General features: G+C 39.3%; 1 protein-coding gene, 1 non-coding gene and 1 pseudogene across 3 annotated transcripts; 1 reads left to right on the forward strand and 2 right to left on the reverse strand.

The window, feature by feature from the left end:
• Positions 1–1435: 1435 nt before the first annotated feature.
• On the reverse strand, positions 1436–4407 carry LOC104701899 (endoplasmic reticulum oxidoreductin-1). Its single transcript, XM_010417658.3, has 9 exons — positions 3993–4407; positions 3428–3559; positions 3066–3315; positions 2855–2965; positions 2651–2769; positions 2443–2547; positions 2145–2347; positions 1927–2053; positions 1436–1843 (listed from the first exon to the last, which is right to left on the reverse strand). Exons 1-9 carry the CDS (start codon positions 4161–4163, stop codon positions 1649–1651), a joined length of 1413 nt encoding a protein of 470 aa, XP_010415960.1. The 5' UTR covers positions 4164–4407; the 3' UTR covers positions 1436–1648.
• An 858-nt stretch (positions 4408–5265) lies between these two features.
• On the forward strand, positions 5266–6221 carry LOC104701900 (kunitz trypsin inhibitor 2 pseudogene; annotated as a pseudogene). The gene has a single exon (XR_015562256.1). The product of XR_015562256.1 is annotated as a kunitz trypsin inhibitor 2 pseudogene (transcript).
• Positions 6222–10270: 4049 nt separating this feature from the next.
• On the reverse strand, positions 10271–10377 carry LOC147941623 (small nucleolar RNA R71). The gene has a single exon (XR_015563053.1). It is a non-coding gene; the product is annotated as a small nucleolar RNA R71 (small nucleolar RNA).
• Between the last annotated feature and the right edge of the window lie 5758 nt (positions 10378–16135).

Consider the following 16135-nt stretch of genomic DNA (forward strand, 5'->3'; position numbering starts at 1 on the left):
GAAACAGCAGAATCCAATCCACCACATTTTTACAAGATGAGGCTAAAAACTAGTTCAATTTCATCTTCGTGAACTCACTCGCCTCAGGTTCTCTGCGATAGCATCTCTGATCCTCCTGGATCCTATATATGCTTCTCCTTGCAACCTCCGAGTCTCCTCCTCCTCATCATCTTTTGCATCTTTCCTCATCCCACCATTCTCACCAGCAGCACAACCATTACTCACACATTCCTCCAGTGAATCATCTCCAGAATTCACAAGAAAATTATGCAACAAGCAACCCGTAGTTATGACAAACGGCAGAAACTCAACCGTCTCTGGTTTCCATTTCTTATCAAGAATCCGCCAACGAGCTCGAACCTTAGCAAACGCAACCTCAACAGCATGCAATCCAAGATTGTGTACCACATTGTTAAATTCTTCTCTAACACTCTCCTCTTCCTCCTCGTTTGAACTCGAGTCATAAGGTGTCACAAGCCATGGCAATAAAGTAAGACAAGAATCTCCCAAAATGTAACGAGGAACCAATACACCATTATTCCCAAGTTTAGTCGGAGCTCCACTGAGAACTTCCTCTGCGATTGAGAAAAGCTTCGTCTGTCTGAAGATAGCTTCTGGTTTCATCGTACTTGGCCAACCAGCTGAGATATCAACGAATCTGCCATTAGAATCAACCAATGCTTGAACCAAAATTGAACCTTTCGCACCAAGAAGCTTCCCTTTAACCTCAAATCTCCCGAATCCGACAACACCACAACAATTCGGGAGCAGATTAGGTGAAAAATCGGGTTTTGGATCATCAAGTTGCTGACTTAACTTCTCATTGATGAGTTTACAGACAGTGAAGAAAGAGAGTGAAGCTTGGGAAGTGGAATCAAACCCGAACCTGTGAACAAGAGACTCGTAAGAAGCGCCGTGAGCGAGACGGAAGATTGTGGCAGCGAAGGAAGGAAGCGAAGAAGAAGAAGAAGGGGTTAAGATGGAGAAGAGACTGTAGAAGGTTGGTTTCGACATTCGGAAACAAAGGCACCAGCGAGGATCATCATCACCGTCTTCTGTGGCGGAGGTTAAGAAGCGGTCGAACCACGTGGCGGCGGAGGTGGAGGAGGGAGAAGGGGAAGGTGAGATTGGGAGAGATGAGATTAGGGATTCGAGTCGGAGAGACTGTGATGGCGAGAGGAAGAGATCGTTCGCTTGGAGAAAGGAATTGGTTACTGCGGCGGCTGAAGAGAGACGGCGGAGTAATGGGTCTTTTCGACCATGTTTGTTGGATTGGGTTTTGTCGGATTTTCGTTTTCCGGCGGTCATTGTTTTTTTTTTCCGGCTAGTGAGATTGGGAAAGGCGGCAGCTTTTACCCAAAGATGTAGCTCGGGAGTGACTCGTTCGGTTGCTTCAACATTACTTTAGTGGATTTTTTTCTTTTCAATCAAGAAATAATATAAAATGTGTTTTCTTATTAATTTAAACATGATTCTGTATCAGTAAATTAATTACCTCAAGAATGTATAATTTTCTTTTTTATCTGTTTACCAAAATCTTTTGTATGTGACTTCTCCTCTATAATGCTATCCATCCTAGGCTTGTAAATGATGATTCAGAGCATGAATGCCTAAAAAAGCTGGACAGTACTTCGTTTTGTTATGTAATTCACCACAAGGAGAGAGCTAAATCCCATATTCTTCTTAATCTTCCAGTTCCAGGTTTAGCTGATGATACTTTAGCTATCTGATCTTCCATTAGCCTCTCCACGTCTGGTCCCATATCGTGGACCATTTTAACTGACTCGGAGAGACGGTTGAGCAAATTCACCAATGCAATCACCTCGTTCCGTTGCAGTTGAAGCTGTTGAAAAAGATAAGAATTACTTCAGACTCAGCAACGTCTAAATATACAAAATCATGCGTAAAGATGTTCGAGTAACTCACAGTCTGATGGTCTCCGGTTTCTTGGTTTCCAACAGAGAAGAGAATTTTCAAAGCTGTACCAAGTCCCTGAACCTGAAGTTTCCCCCAAAGCCGACATTTTTCACAACCTACACAATCCATCAGTGCACTGCAACACATACATTACTAATTAGCTGTATTACTAATTATCACACTCTCTACGTTTGCCAATTCATTTTCAAGAAAATAATGAGACAAACCTTATATTCCTGAATTGTTTCTGAATCTGCTGTTTCAATTCTGGGCCACTTTGACCTTGCCACAGCTTAGCTTCATCAAACGGAACAGGACATGCTGTTTGTAGTTTTGGACTATACAACAATTGTTTAATCAAGGACTGTGTTTTCAGATCTTCAGCATGGTTTCCTGTGTCATATTCTGCCTGCTCCAAGTATGCTGTTGCCTGAATCAAACATTTGCAAGAAGTCAGTCCATAAGACTAATAGAATGATTATTTAAAGAGACATAGAAATTCCCAAAAAGAGAGAAGTTACTCACTTTTGTAACAGCACGTAGCACAAATAGATAAGTGAAGTACATATTTCTAACACGATCTGGATGTCTCAGAATACGATCATACATCAGATCCATGTTCTGTCCCCACTGTATTTCAAAGTAAATACATATCAATCAAGAGTCAAGACCATAGTACAAGTATATCTTCATGTTAAGAGACTTGTCTATCTTTTTGCTCAGAAACACAAACCTGGTTGCTTGACTCATCAAGAAGGTAATCAGCAGCTATGTGCATCGAGATTGAAGAATGAAGACCAGATATTAATTTGTACAAAACCTTTTTCTCTGGACATGTCTCCCCATATGAATCTGCAGAAACCCATATACACTTCAACATACATCATATAACAAACCTTTGTCCCCAATACTAATATGATGGGGAAAGAAAACTCACACTTTGGACAATTCTCTGAATATATGGAGTCCCAAATCCTTCTAGCTGACGGTCCAGTATAACCAGTATACCTCTCAGGGTTTAACTGAAGATTGACATAAGTCATCTCACCTGTACATAAGTCAATTTGAAATCATCAAAATGGTAATTCACAGTATAGCATATCTTCAAAGAAGATGTCCCAAGAGCATTTTTTGAGGTTACTACATACCGCTATCTGTGTCATCGTCGTCATGCGTCCATGGATTCTTGGTTTCAACCCAACCTCTGAATGCTCTGTTATCTATAGTACGGTCAACGGCTGCTTGTGGTTTTCCCTCTTGACACTTGAGATCATGAGAAGGAAGTGGCCTTTTAAACGGTTCTGGAAACTCATTCTCTGGACATTCACAGACACTGCAATCACGCAGACGACACATTCCATCTTCTGGCCAGAATGGGCAGTCACACCACAATTTAACCTATATCCCCACATTTAAAAACAGCCAGACAAAAAGTCACTAACTACACCACTGTACACAATTCCATAGCTTTTTATCGACATAATGTGTGATTCAAAAAGCAATCACTGACCTTAAAGTACCGGAAAAAAGGTGTAGTGACAAGATCTTGCAATAAAGGATTCAAGACCTCACTATTGAGATTGTCAACTGTTTCATAATCACAACAACAGTCTTCAACCATACCTTTGTATTTACCAGTTCCCTGCATTCAAAATTAAAAAAAAAAATAAAGACTAAAAATCAAATCTTGATCCATTGAAAGATTAAATCTTACAACAACATTGACAATCACACACATCTTCACTTTAAAAAGACATTGGTACATTACAGAGAAAACGTTTCAAAGCTTTGATGTTTAAACAATGTGACCAAAAAGATTCAATTTTTATTACCATTGTGGCTAAACAATGTGATCAAAAGATTCAAACTTTTTTATTACCCCTGAATCCATCACAGTCACAGATATCCACAAAATTTCCTCAAATACCCAATCCAGAAACACAAACAGAAAGAACACCAAAAAATTGTACTTGAGCGAACCATAAAAAAGTCAAAATTCCTTCAAATCAAAAATGATACAAAACTGAAAGCAAAAAGATTGAGAGAATTGTAAGAAGAGAGTGAAATCCAAAAACCTGAAGTGAACAGCTACAAGAATTTCGATCGGTGAAGAAGAAACCAACATTAGAAGCGGTCCTTGAGCTCACAGCAACTGCCAAAAACACGACAACCAGAGTCGCTAAGGGCCATCGCCATGTTTTCCTCTTCCCCTCGCTCTCTTCTTCTTTGATTGCTCCTCTTCCCATTACGACAACGATAACGAATGGGAGAGAAATTATAAAAAAAAACAAAAAAAAAAAACGTTTTTTTTTGCGTCTTCCGGGATGTCTCAAAACCCCATTGTTGTGTTTTGTGTCTGAAGATCGCCCTTAAGCAAGCAAAGTCATGAAAATGCGTTATAGCTTGAGCTTCAATGCGAGACACATCTTTTTTATTTTTTTTGACATTTCAGCGCGACGTGGGGTTTTAAATAACACGCGCTTTTGTCTTAGTCGGCGCGTGTTGGAACCAGTTTTGTTTTTATCTCGTGACGTGCATTAGCCAATAGGATGCTTCTGTTCTCGTAATGGGGTAATTAAAAAAAAATTAAAAAACAAGTGCCCTTTTCAACGCCTCCCAGTCAACGACCATTCGTTTGACTAAAACGCATCTCTGTTCAACGCCGTCGTTTTCATTGTCATAAATCTCGTCTGTTTTGGGCCGAGTCGATTTGGGCTGATTGGGTTCAGATCCGGTGCCCTAAGATCGTCATCACCGTACGTGTATTACAAAGGCATTCGTTGTTCTGAGGCTTATGCTGTACAGAGTGAGAGAAAGAGGTGTATTTTCATCGAAATACAAGATACGGTGATGAGTTTGATATCATGAGATTGGGTTGTTAAGGATTTGTTGTGTTGTTAATTACAAATACAGTCATCGTTTACATGTATGTAACAAAAAGGTAGCTGTTGCAGCCAAGAAAAGCTAATCTTATAATATGATATATAAACATTGGGAGTAATCATTTTCATTTTACGAATAAACCTCTCAAATAAATGGTAACGTGTATTGTTCTTAAGAAACCTGGTTTATTATTGCAATATGAATTTAATTTGAATTGTTGTCACTCATTTGTGGCCAGAAACATTTCGTACGTTCATTGATTCACCGAGCCTTATCTCTATGCATGCTTTTAAACCTTGTATTTTCTTCCTATTTATTTGATCATCCTTTTTTTATTATTATTGTTGTACGATAGTTAGTTAACATGGACTCTTGTGCATTTTACTCGTGCTGAAAAACTAAGTTTGAACCGATTACCGCACAAGTCTAGTCATGTGATATGAGGAAAAAGCCAATAATAATCAAACATTATAGCTGATAAATTTAGGGTTTTACTCTTTTTACTGTCATGCCCAGTTTTAACCGCTGAGAATTTCTATTTATACTGATACAAAATATGTTAGCTCTCCACAACTCAACTCACTCAAATCCTAGAAACACACAAAACAATCACAATGAAGAAAACTTCAGTAGTCTCTCTTCTCATCACTCTCATGTTCGCAGCATCAGTTGTCTGCATCCAAGGACAACGACAGGAAGAGGTGAAGGACAGAGACGGAAATCCAGTTAAACTCGGTGAACAATACTTCATCCAGCCTGTGAAGACGAAAAGTAACAACGGAGGTGGTCTTGTCCCAGCGGCCACTAATATACTTCCCTTTTGTCCACTTGGCATCACCCAAACACTCCTTCCGTACCAACCGGGACTACCGGCTAGCTTCAAATTACCATACGCTCTCATGGAGACCATCGTTAAGACATCTGTAGCTGTAAATATCGAGTTCAAGTCAGACATCTGGCCGGTCTGCAACGAATTTTCCAAGTTCTGGGAAGTCGATGTTTCCTCATCGGCTCCCAAAGAGCCTAAGATTCTCATCGGTGGTAAACCACAAGAGAAAAATAGTTGGTTTAAGATCGAGAACGCCGGAGAAGGAGCAGGAGCAAACACTTATAAGTTGACCACCTTAACCGGGACCGTTGGAGCCACCCCAGGGGTTTGGTTAAGCGCACCACAACTAATTCTCACCAATGATGATGCTAAGACCTTACTCGTCAAATTCAAAAAGGTTGATGATGCTAATACGGCTACTACTTCTACTTCTCGGGTCGACAAGTTAGGTCTACGGATGTTCCCTTTCTACTAAAAATCATGTTATGTTTTTTTTTTTGGTTAATAAAAATCATGTACGTAATGTTAAAGCCTGAGACTCGTCCATGGCCAAAATAATGGGTTGAGATAAATAAATTATGAAGTTAATTAATACCCGCACCCATGTTCTTATTATCCATGAATAACCTAAATAAAATTATGCTTTATTTTAGGAAAAAAAGACTATTAGAATTCAGACTACGAACGGGATTGTCAGACCAAGGAAACGAATAATATACAGCTTTCATAAAATCAATTATGACATAAATTTAAGAATGAATATTTCTCAAATAACATCTATATATCACAAGTAACATAAAAGTATGAAGTTAATTTTGTTTTGGACAAACGTATGAAGTTAATTAATGTGTGTTCTTCCGATAAAAAGAGGTCAAAGGATATAGTTATCTCTTGCAAATCCATGATATCAATCACGATAATAATAATTAAAAACCAATGAATAACGCATATCCAATATTAGGAGAGAAAAATAGAATGATGATTTACGAAGTGACGTCTTGTTATCATAATCATTAATTTGTTTTTTTTTTCGTATATAAACGTTAAATTAATTTTAAAATCTCATTATGGTCTTTAGTTAGCGAAATCCAAAAATCAAATTTTTGTTGAGAGAAAAAGAGGGACTGAACTTCACAAAATGGTCTCCTTGCGTACACGGTGATGAATCCGACAGTCTGATAGCCATGGTCCATCGATATGAAAGGACTGGAACTTTTTTCATTGGAAAGGTTATAAAACGCTCAAGTGGCATCGTGTTTCTTTGTGAGCAATAATATCATACGTACGGAGTCATATTGTGTTAACTAGCATATGGTCCACTATTTGTACGTATAGATTATGCAGAGTGGTCTGCATGCATATTTTATCTCTTCGATCTAGCAAGCTTTTACTCTCTTCTTTTCTTCCACTTATTGTTACTTGTCGCTTTCTGGCTATAAAATACAATTTTTGAGATTTTCTTTATTTTGATTACGACAACTAGAGTCGCTAAAGGCCATCACCCTCTTCCCCTCTTCCCCTCGCTCTCTTCTTTGATTCCTCATCTTCCCATTAGGCGTCGGTAAATCCCATTGCTTAGTGAATTTAGTTAATCAATTGACACTTAAATTGTATATAGAGTTAACAACGAGAGTTTAATGCATTTAACGACGAGTGTTTGGTACTTTATGAAATTTGATATAGTTATTCAATTTATATATAGGGTATTTTAGCTATATATGGGTATTTTGGTTCTAAATGGTTAAAAAATACTTATACCGAACCGAACCCAAAACATATCAGATATATTTCGGTATTTTTAAAAAATATCCGAACCGACCCGAACCCAAAAAAATCCGAACCGAACCCGAACCGAAATTTCCATAATACATATATGATTCTATAAACTATAAACCCAAATTACCCGAACCGAACCCGAACCAATATCCGAATGCCCACCACTACTTTCCATTATGATAACGAACGAATGGGAGAGAAATTATGACAAATCCTATACAATAAATTAACCAAAAAAAAAAGACAACGTTTTTTAGGCGTCTTCCGGGATTTCTCAAAACCCCATTGTTGTGTTTTGTGTCTGAAGATCGCCTTAAGCAAGCAAAGTCATGAAAATGCCTATTGGGTTGAAGCTTTAAACATGGCTGCTCATCTTTTTAACATTCTCCCTTCAAGTGCTATAAACAATCAAATTCCTTTCACTTGTCTTTTTAACAACCTACTCATTATGATCATCTTCGTGTCTTTGGTTGTCTATGTTACCCCAATCTTCTTCCCACCACCACCAACAAGCTCTCACCCCGCTCCACTAAATGTGTATTTCTTGGATATCCGTCTAATCATCGTAGGTACCGTTGTCTTGAAATTTCTTCCCGCCGCATAATTATTTCATGTCATGTCATTTTTGATGAGTCTATTTTCCCGTTTTCTATCTCCTCATCTAGTTCATCTCTTCGTAGTCTGATAACTCTCTAATTTACATGTTTTAAGCATCCTTTTTTGTCCATATTCTGCATAATATTTACCCTAACCTTAGCATTTTTAGGTTATTTACTGTAGGAATCCACTTTTCGGCCATTTAGGGTGTTGCATTCTTGCATTTGCACTTTTTGGATGAAAATAGGTGCTTTAGAACCTAAAATGGGAAGAAACAAGGTCAAATCCGAGCATGTACCCGAAGGAGCTATGGAGCAGGAAGAACAGTTCGAACCTCAACCCGATCGAAGAGGATCCAAGGACAGGAAGAACAACCTGAGGACCTATCCGAGGAGTTACCCGACCATATCTTCGAGCATCGCCTCGAGCAGACCCTCGGGCAGGACTGGGCTGCTAGGGTTAAAGGGTTTCCATATATAAACCTCCTCTCTTCTTCCTCTCACCCTAGCACGCCGCAGACACTCAAACCAGAGAGCGAGAGCTTCTGAGAGAGATCTTGAGCGACTCAAACACCTTTTCCACTTTGTTAGGATTCATTTTGTTATTTTCTTTTGCATTTTCGATTCTATACTCTTTCTCTTTACTCTATTTTCAATACAATGCAATTTTCGTTTATCTATGCTTTTGTGTTTTCTGCAATGAGATCTGAGTAGTGAAACAAAGTTTCTAGGGATGGGATAGACAATTTTGTGTTCTTGATCGGTTAGGATGTCTTAGCTTGGTTGTTTATGTTTTATAAATTCTCTTCTAGATTGGTGTTCTTAATGCTATCAACAGACCGAGAGGTTGAGATTAGATCTAGGGTGTTTTACCATCGAGAGGTGTAGATGAAATGCTTGAATCAATCAATGCTAGGGAGTTACTCACTTAGCCTAAGAGATTAGATGTGTAAGAAGTTTATTGACAATAATGAATCGGTTTGTATTGCCTGCTTGGTCATGTTTCTACAACGAGAGTTGGGTAGGGGAGTGATCAAGGTTGATTGTTTCTATCATGAGAGTGTTTTAACAAGATTTTAGAGATTCATTGTCTAGGGAATATTTGCTTGAGGCATGTAGGACATTCATTCTGGTCAGGAACGCTTAGGAGTCGATTACCCCATCCTTAGGAGCTTTCGCATTTTGATTGTTTACATTTTCATTCATAACTCGATCACTTACCCGAACAGGTACACAATCACCTTCGAGTACACCTTTGAGCTGTTCATACTCATCTTGTTTACTCGATCACCCCACCCGATCCTATACTCGAATGCTTGCATCGAGTGCTTAGGTCGTGTGGTTCTTGTTTATTTGCTTTCTTTTGTTTATTTTAGGATTGTTAGATCAAATCATTGATTGCTTGGCTTGACTTGCATAGTTCGGATCATATCTCATCTGCTAGCATAACAACCATTTAGATTGATAACCCTTTGTACTACAACTGCATAGTGAATTGATACCCTGGGTGAAAATCCTCTTATCAATTTGGCGCCGTTGCCATTTGGTTGAATTTTATTTGCTACGTTTAAGATTTCAGCACTTGCTAGATCAAGTTCTATTATATACTTTGGTTAGATACTGACTTGTTTACTTTCGTATTTGTTTGTTTTGCATTACAGGTACAACCCGAGTACCCACCCGACCCGTCACTCGATCACCTGGATCGAGTAGACCCTCGTGTACTCACTTGGTCAACTGATTGTGCATGCAAACACGATCCAAAGGTAGCCAACACTTGAGTCCTTTCATAGACAACATCGATAGACCTAGGCTACTACGTCAACAACAAGTCCAGCAACCACAACCAACTATAATTGAGGAGGAAATGAATAATCAGAATGGTCCACCAGCTCCTCAAGAGAGGACCAACATAGGATCAGGAGATGCTCCATCTACTCACACTCAAAGACATGGAATTGTGCCACCTGCTGTCCAAAACAATAACTTTGAGATAAAGAGTAGTCTCATCCAGATGATTCAGAGTAACAAGTTTCATGGACTGCCAATGGAGGACCTATTGGATCATCTAGATGAGTTTGATAGGCTCTGTAGCCTAACAAAGATAAATGGAGTAAGTGAAGATGGATTCAAACTCCGGCTTTTCCCATTCTCTTTGGGAGACAAAGCACACATCTGGGAGAAATCACTTCCCAAGGAATCCATCACCACCTGGGAAGCATGCAAGAAGGCGTTTCTAGCCAAATTCTTCTCCAACTCCATAATCGCAAGGCTGAGAAATGAGATCTCCAGCTTTGTTCAGAAGAACAATGAGACGTTCAGTGAAGCTTGGGAGCGTTTCAAGGGATACACAAGAAGATGCCCTCATCATGGCTTCAGCAATGCTTCATTGCTAAGTACACTGTACCGAGGTGTGGTCCCTAAGATACGGATGTTGCTGGACACCGCAAGCAATGGTAACTTCCTCAACAAGGATGTCGATGAAGGTTGGGATCTAGTGGAGAACTTGGCTCAATCTGATGGCCACTACAATGAGGAGTATGATCGCACTGTGCGATCTACTGGAGAGGATGATGCAAAGTACAAGAGAGACATGAAATCCCTCAATGACAAATTTGATAAGCTCCTCAGCCAGCAGCAGCATGTACATGCCATCTCAAAGGAAGAGCAGTTTCTGCAACAATATGGGGAGAATGCTCAGCTAGAGGATGTGAACTACATCAACAACCAAAGAGGTTACAACAAATGGTACAAAAACTACAAACCAAACCTGTCATACCGTAACCCCAATGTTGCTAATCCCCAAGACCAAAGTCTACCCATCCGCAGTTCAAGGGAACCAAGGCCAGCAAAAGCCTTTTGTTTAATACAATCAAGGCTATGCTCCTAAGCAGCAGTATTCTGGAAATTATAATCACCCAGTTGCACCACCTGGTTTCCAACAACAACAAGGTCCGCAAAACCTATCTCAAGAAGCTGATTTACGCAGACTGATTCAGCAGATGATACAGAGTCAAGCCTCAGCTGCAATGGACAATGCCAAACGATTCGCGGAGATGAGCAACAAGATCGATTCTGGATATAATAACCTAACCGCCAAGTATGACTCTCTCGACACTAAGCTGAGATACCTAGAAGGCCACCACAACACCCAACCACCTCCGAAAATAAACCAGCTTCTAGGTAAAGCTGTTCAGAACCCAAAAGATTATGCCACTGCCCAAGCCATCTTTCTTGATGATCATTTTGAGGACAACCTCACTGAGGACAGCGATGTTCAAGATGGGGAGGATATGGATCACTATGGGATGAATGAGTATCGGTACTACATATCCGAGTATGAACTCGAGCCTTCACCCGAGGAGACTGATCGAGTTGATGATCGAGCACTTGTTTGAGAATCACAAACCAATGAACCACCCGAGGCTGAACCCGATAACATACCCGATGATGGTGATCAGATGATCCATCGGGTATACGTTCAGATGACAGATCAACCTCAACTACCTACGGCTGAGGAAGGGGAATTAGAGGAAAGTTTCATAGCTGCTCTTGACATCCAGTTAGAGGCGCTTGCAGAGCGTATGTCCAAGCGAAAAGCCCCACCTCCTAAGCTCTTGCTACCACACGAACTTTGAGAGGAAATCATCAAGGAGACAGCTCAGCTGGAGATTGAGGTTAAGGAAGTTGTCAAAGAGATTGGTAATGCAATTATGTAGAGTGGAGTGTGTTTAGATCCTGAAATGCGAATTGAGGAAAAATTGGAGGATTTCGGCTCTTTTACATTGCCATGTTCAATAGGACTTCAGATTTTCGACAACTGTTTATGCGATTTGGGAGCTGCAGTCAGCATCATGCCACTATCAGTTGCCAACAAGATGAGGTTTAGCAGTTTTAAACCGAGTAGTCTGTATTTGGTTCTAGCTGATAGAACAATCAGACACCCCATTGGTATTATGGAAAACTTGCCTCTCAGGATTGGAAGAGTGGAAGTTCCTACTGATTTCATGATCCTCGATATGGATAAGGAACCAGACGATCCGCTGATCCTAGGAAGACCATTCTTGGCAACTGTAGGAGCAGTGATTGATGTGAAGCAAGGGAAGATCAGAATTGAGCATGGAGATCACTTCAAAATGGAATTTGGCATCAAGAAAGGAATTAAAAGGCCAACCTTTGATGGTCAAGTATTTTCCACCAAGACAAAGCAAAGAAGATTCAAGCACCACAAAGAAGTCGATACTACATTTGCTATGGAAAAACAAAACCTGGAAGTCAGCAAATGTAGTCGATACTACTGGACAAGATCTGGAAAATCCATTAAATCAGCTAGCTGGTGCCTTACAATATCTAACCATCACACGCCCCGGCATTGCATACGCAGTCCAGCAATTATGTCTTTTTATGCATGATCCACGAGAGCCACACTTTAAAGCAATGAAGCGTGTTCTTCGCTACCTTAAAGGAACCATTTCTCAAGGCTTACGCTTGTCCAAACCAACAATCTCAACTCTTACGGCCTACACTGACGCGGATTGGGCCGGATGCCCAAACACACAACGATACACCTCCGGTTTTTGCATTTTTTCTCGGCCACAACCTCATCTCTTGGTCCTCCAAACGACAACCAACGGTCTCCCGCTCTAGTGCAGAAGCCGAATATAGAGGTGTTGCGAATGCTATCGCTGAGACCATATGGATCCGCAATCTTCTTCTAGAGCTCGACTGTCCTCTATCTATGGCCACACTCGTCTATTGCGATAATGTTAGTGCGGTCTATCTCTCCACAAATCCCATACAACATCAACGCAAAAGACATATCGACCTTGACATCCTATTTGTACGCGAACGGGTTGCACCAGGAGAAGTTCGAGTCTTCCATGTGCCTTTCTCCCATCAATATGCAGATATCTTCACAAAGGGGATACCTGCCCCTTTATTCAATGCCTTCAAGTCCAGCCTCCACGTTACACATTCATAACGTTTAGACTGCGGGAGGGTATTAGAATAGGAAATTATATATCTCTGTATGTAATTTAGGGAACCTCTTAACTAGCCTCTAACGGCTATATTCTTCTGTGCTTTGTATATAACCTCTGTCTAATAATACTCACAAATCATCGATTGAGATTATACCTAATCTAATACGAAGAGCCTTCCATTCTCGTTGGTGGTACAAAGCAGGAACAGAATAGCTGGTTCAAGATTGAGAAAGCCGGAGAACGAGCCGGAGTAAACTTTGCCGGACTTATTGGAACTAAGCCAGGAGCTTTAGGGATACCACGACTAGTTCTTACCAATGATAAGGCTAAAACCTTACTCGTCATATTCAAAAAGTTTGATGAAGCGACTATTACTACTTCTACTTCTCTGGTTGAGAAGTTAGGTCTAAGAATGTTCCCGTTCTAGCTACTAGTCAACTGGTCAAAATCATGTAAAAAAAAGCCTGAGACTCGTCCATGGCAAAAAATAATGGGTTGAGATAATACCCGCATGCATTCTTAGATAATACCCGCATGCATTAACTAAGCGACTATTACTACTTCTACTTCTCTAAGAATGTTCCCGTTCTAGCTACTGGTCAAAATCATGTAAAAAAAAGTCTGAGACTCGTCCATGGCAAGAAATAATGGGTTGAGATAGTACCCGCATGCAAGTTTTTATTTTCCATAAATAAAATAAAATTATCCTTTATAGCGCTTTATTATTTATGCATGGTCGGGCTTGTCAATGAGATGAGACTGCTAATTATAATATTTGGGAAATAGAAAATCAAGATATATTTCAATAACAAAAATTTATATAGATATATTATCTGCTAGTTCGATTCAATACAATATTTCTTTGATTAGATATGAAGATGATTTAAAACAAAGCAAATCACACATAAATTTTTAGAGAATCTTGTAATCATCCGAGCAGTAGTTTACTATTAATTAGTTGATAAATTGATAATGATCACTTTAATTAGTAAAACTAGCCATATATATTGTATGCGCTCTAATACTAAGAGTATGGTCTTTCGTGAATTCCAAAAATCAAATTCGGATAGATTGAAGGAATTCTTATAGAAAATGCAAATTTTAGGCAAATTTTATTTATACGCCTGTTTTGCTAAAATTTTATGAATTTGTCATTTTCAAAAATTTAAAAATGTCTATATTAATGATTTTTTTTTTGCTGAAATACATACTTTATAACAAATACTAAATCCTATGAACAAATAGAATCGACTAAACGTAAATATAACAAAATAAAACGCATCTCACGTGTTTTGTAGCATCAAAATAATAAATCTATACTTTAAAAGTATTTTAACTCTCTCCCTCAGCTTGACATGTCAGCATCCAAGAGAGTGACACGTGTACTCTTCCTTCCAACAAAATAAACGAAAACAAATATGGGCCTAATTCTAATGTAGCCCACTAGTGTCAAACCACTCACAGCCCAGCTGCACAGCAAAAACTTTGGCTTCACACAATTGCTCGGCTGGTCAAATTAAAAATAAAAAACAAAAAAAATAAAAGCTCGATTCAGTTTTTAAAAAAAAAATCCCAAATTGTCGATCTCCTCCTCGTCTTCTTCACCATGAAACCATTGTCCTACTTGATCAATCGTGCTTCATTTCTTCTACTTCGTTCCACCATAATCCAAGTGATTCTGCTTCAAATCTTATTAGTCTAGCCTACAATCTGTTCACCGAGCACTCAACCGTAAATCATAAAAAAGGGGTTATATCAGCGTGTTGTAATTTTGTCTGCGTATGTTCTATAATTCTGTAAAACCATATATGAGTGTTGTTATTTTGTTTCCGTCGCTGGCGTTTCGACCACCCTCCGCTCCGCCGTTATCTCCGGCGTCCTTCCTTCTCTTACCTCTATCGATCTCTCTGTGAGTTTCTGATTCACTGAAACTTGTTGAGATCGTCTTTAAGCCACCTCAGCACTTAAGACTGTGCCACCTGTATTCTGCAGCTCACTTTCTGTTTGTTTTTTTAAAGTATAGATTCACCGATGACGGCTAATCCAGGAATGGCGTCTCTTGTGACGCAGCGGTGGTGCTGGGCTTCGATTCTCCTATTTCTCTCCCTATTCGTCCAATCTTTGTCAGTGATTTACTGTGGTGGTGAAGATTGCTATGCTCTCCTCTGGTTTGTATTTCTTGTTCCGCTAATCGTTTCGGAACTTAGATTTCAAAGTTCCCAATGTTTTCTCTTGATCTGTTTGCATTGTATTTGATTTGATCTTGGTCTTAATTGTTTTAAATTGCTTTAGATGTACTGGTTTCAGTCATCCATATTAGAATCCGGATTCTGAATCGAAGAAACTTGTGAAACAGAACAAACTGAGTAGAAGCAAAAGATCATTTATTGGTTTTTGTCAGCTGACATCTGGGTTGTTCTCTTCTTATTGGTCTTTATTGCAGGTTCAAGCACTTCAGGTTTTGTATACTTCACTTAATAGTCCTTCACAGCTAACCAATTGGAAAAATGGTGGTGGTGATCCATGTGGAGAGTTATGGAAAGGGATTCCTTGTGAAGGCTCAGCAGTTGTCACTATGTAAGAAAATCAGCTTTTTAACCTTTTAAAATTTCCACTTGCATGGATTTGATTCATTCTGGAATGTCTTATGTTTGTTGTTGTCGTGATTGGAACAGATATATATCAGATTTAGGAGTCTCTGGCACTCTTGGATACTTGCTTCCAGGCTAATGTCACTAAGAAAATTGTATTGTCTTTGGAATTTACTCTGTTTTTCTGTTTGTTTGATCTTTGTGTGTTTTTAAGATTTTGATTTAACAACTGTGGTCTCTCTCTCATTTTGGTTACAGGGATGTTAGTGGTAACACCATCCATGATACACTTCCATAGCAATTGCCACCGAATCTCACAAGCATGTAAAGATGTGTTTGTTCTTATAGTATTTACTCACAATGTTCACTTTCAAACTAATAGTTGAAAGAAATTGTAATGCAGATATCTGTCGAGAAACAATCTAAGTGGTAACCTTCCATATTCCATATCTGCAATGGGTTCTCTTTCGTATATGTGAGTTTGCTATTATAGAACCATAGATTGTGAGAACTAGCATACTTCTTTTTTGCTAGGTATTAAACTTTGAAATGTTACTGTCT

This window comes from Camelina sativa, chromosome 7 (assembly GCF_030686135.1).
Source record: "Camelina sativa cultivar CO46 ecotype springtype chromosome 7, ASM3068613v1".
NCBI classification, from domain to species: Eukaryota; Viridiplantae; Streptophyta; class Magnoliopsida; order Brassicales; family Brassicaceae; genus Camelina; species Camelina sativa.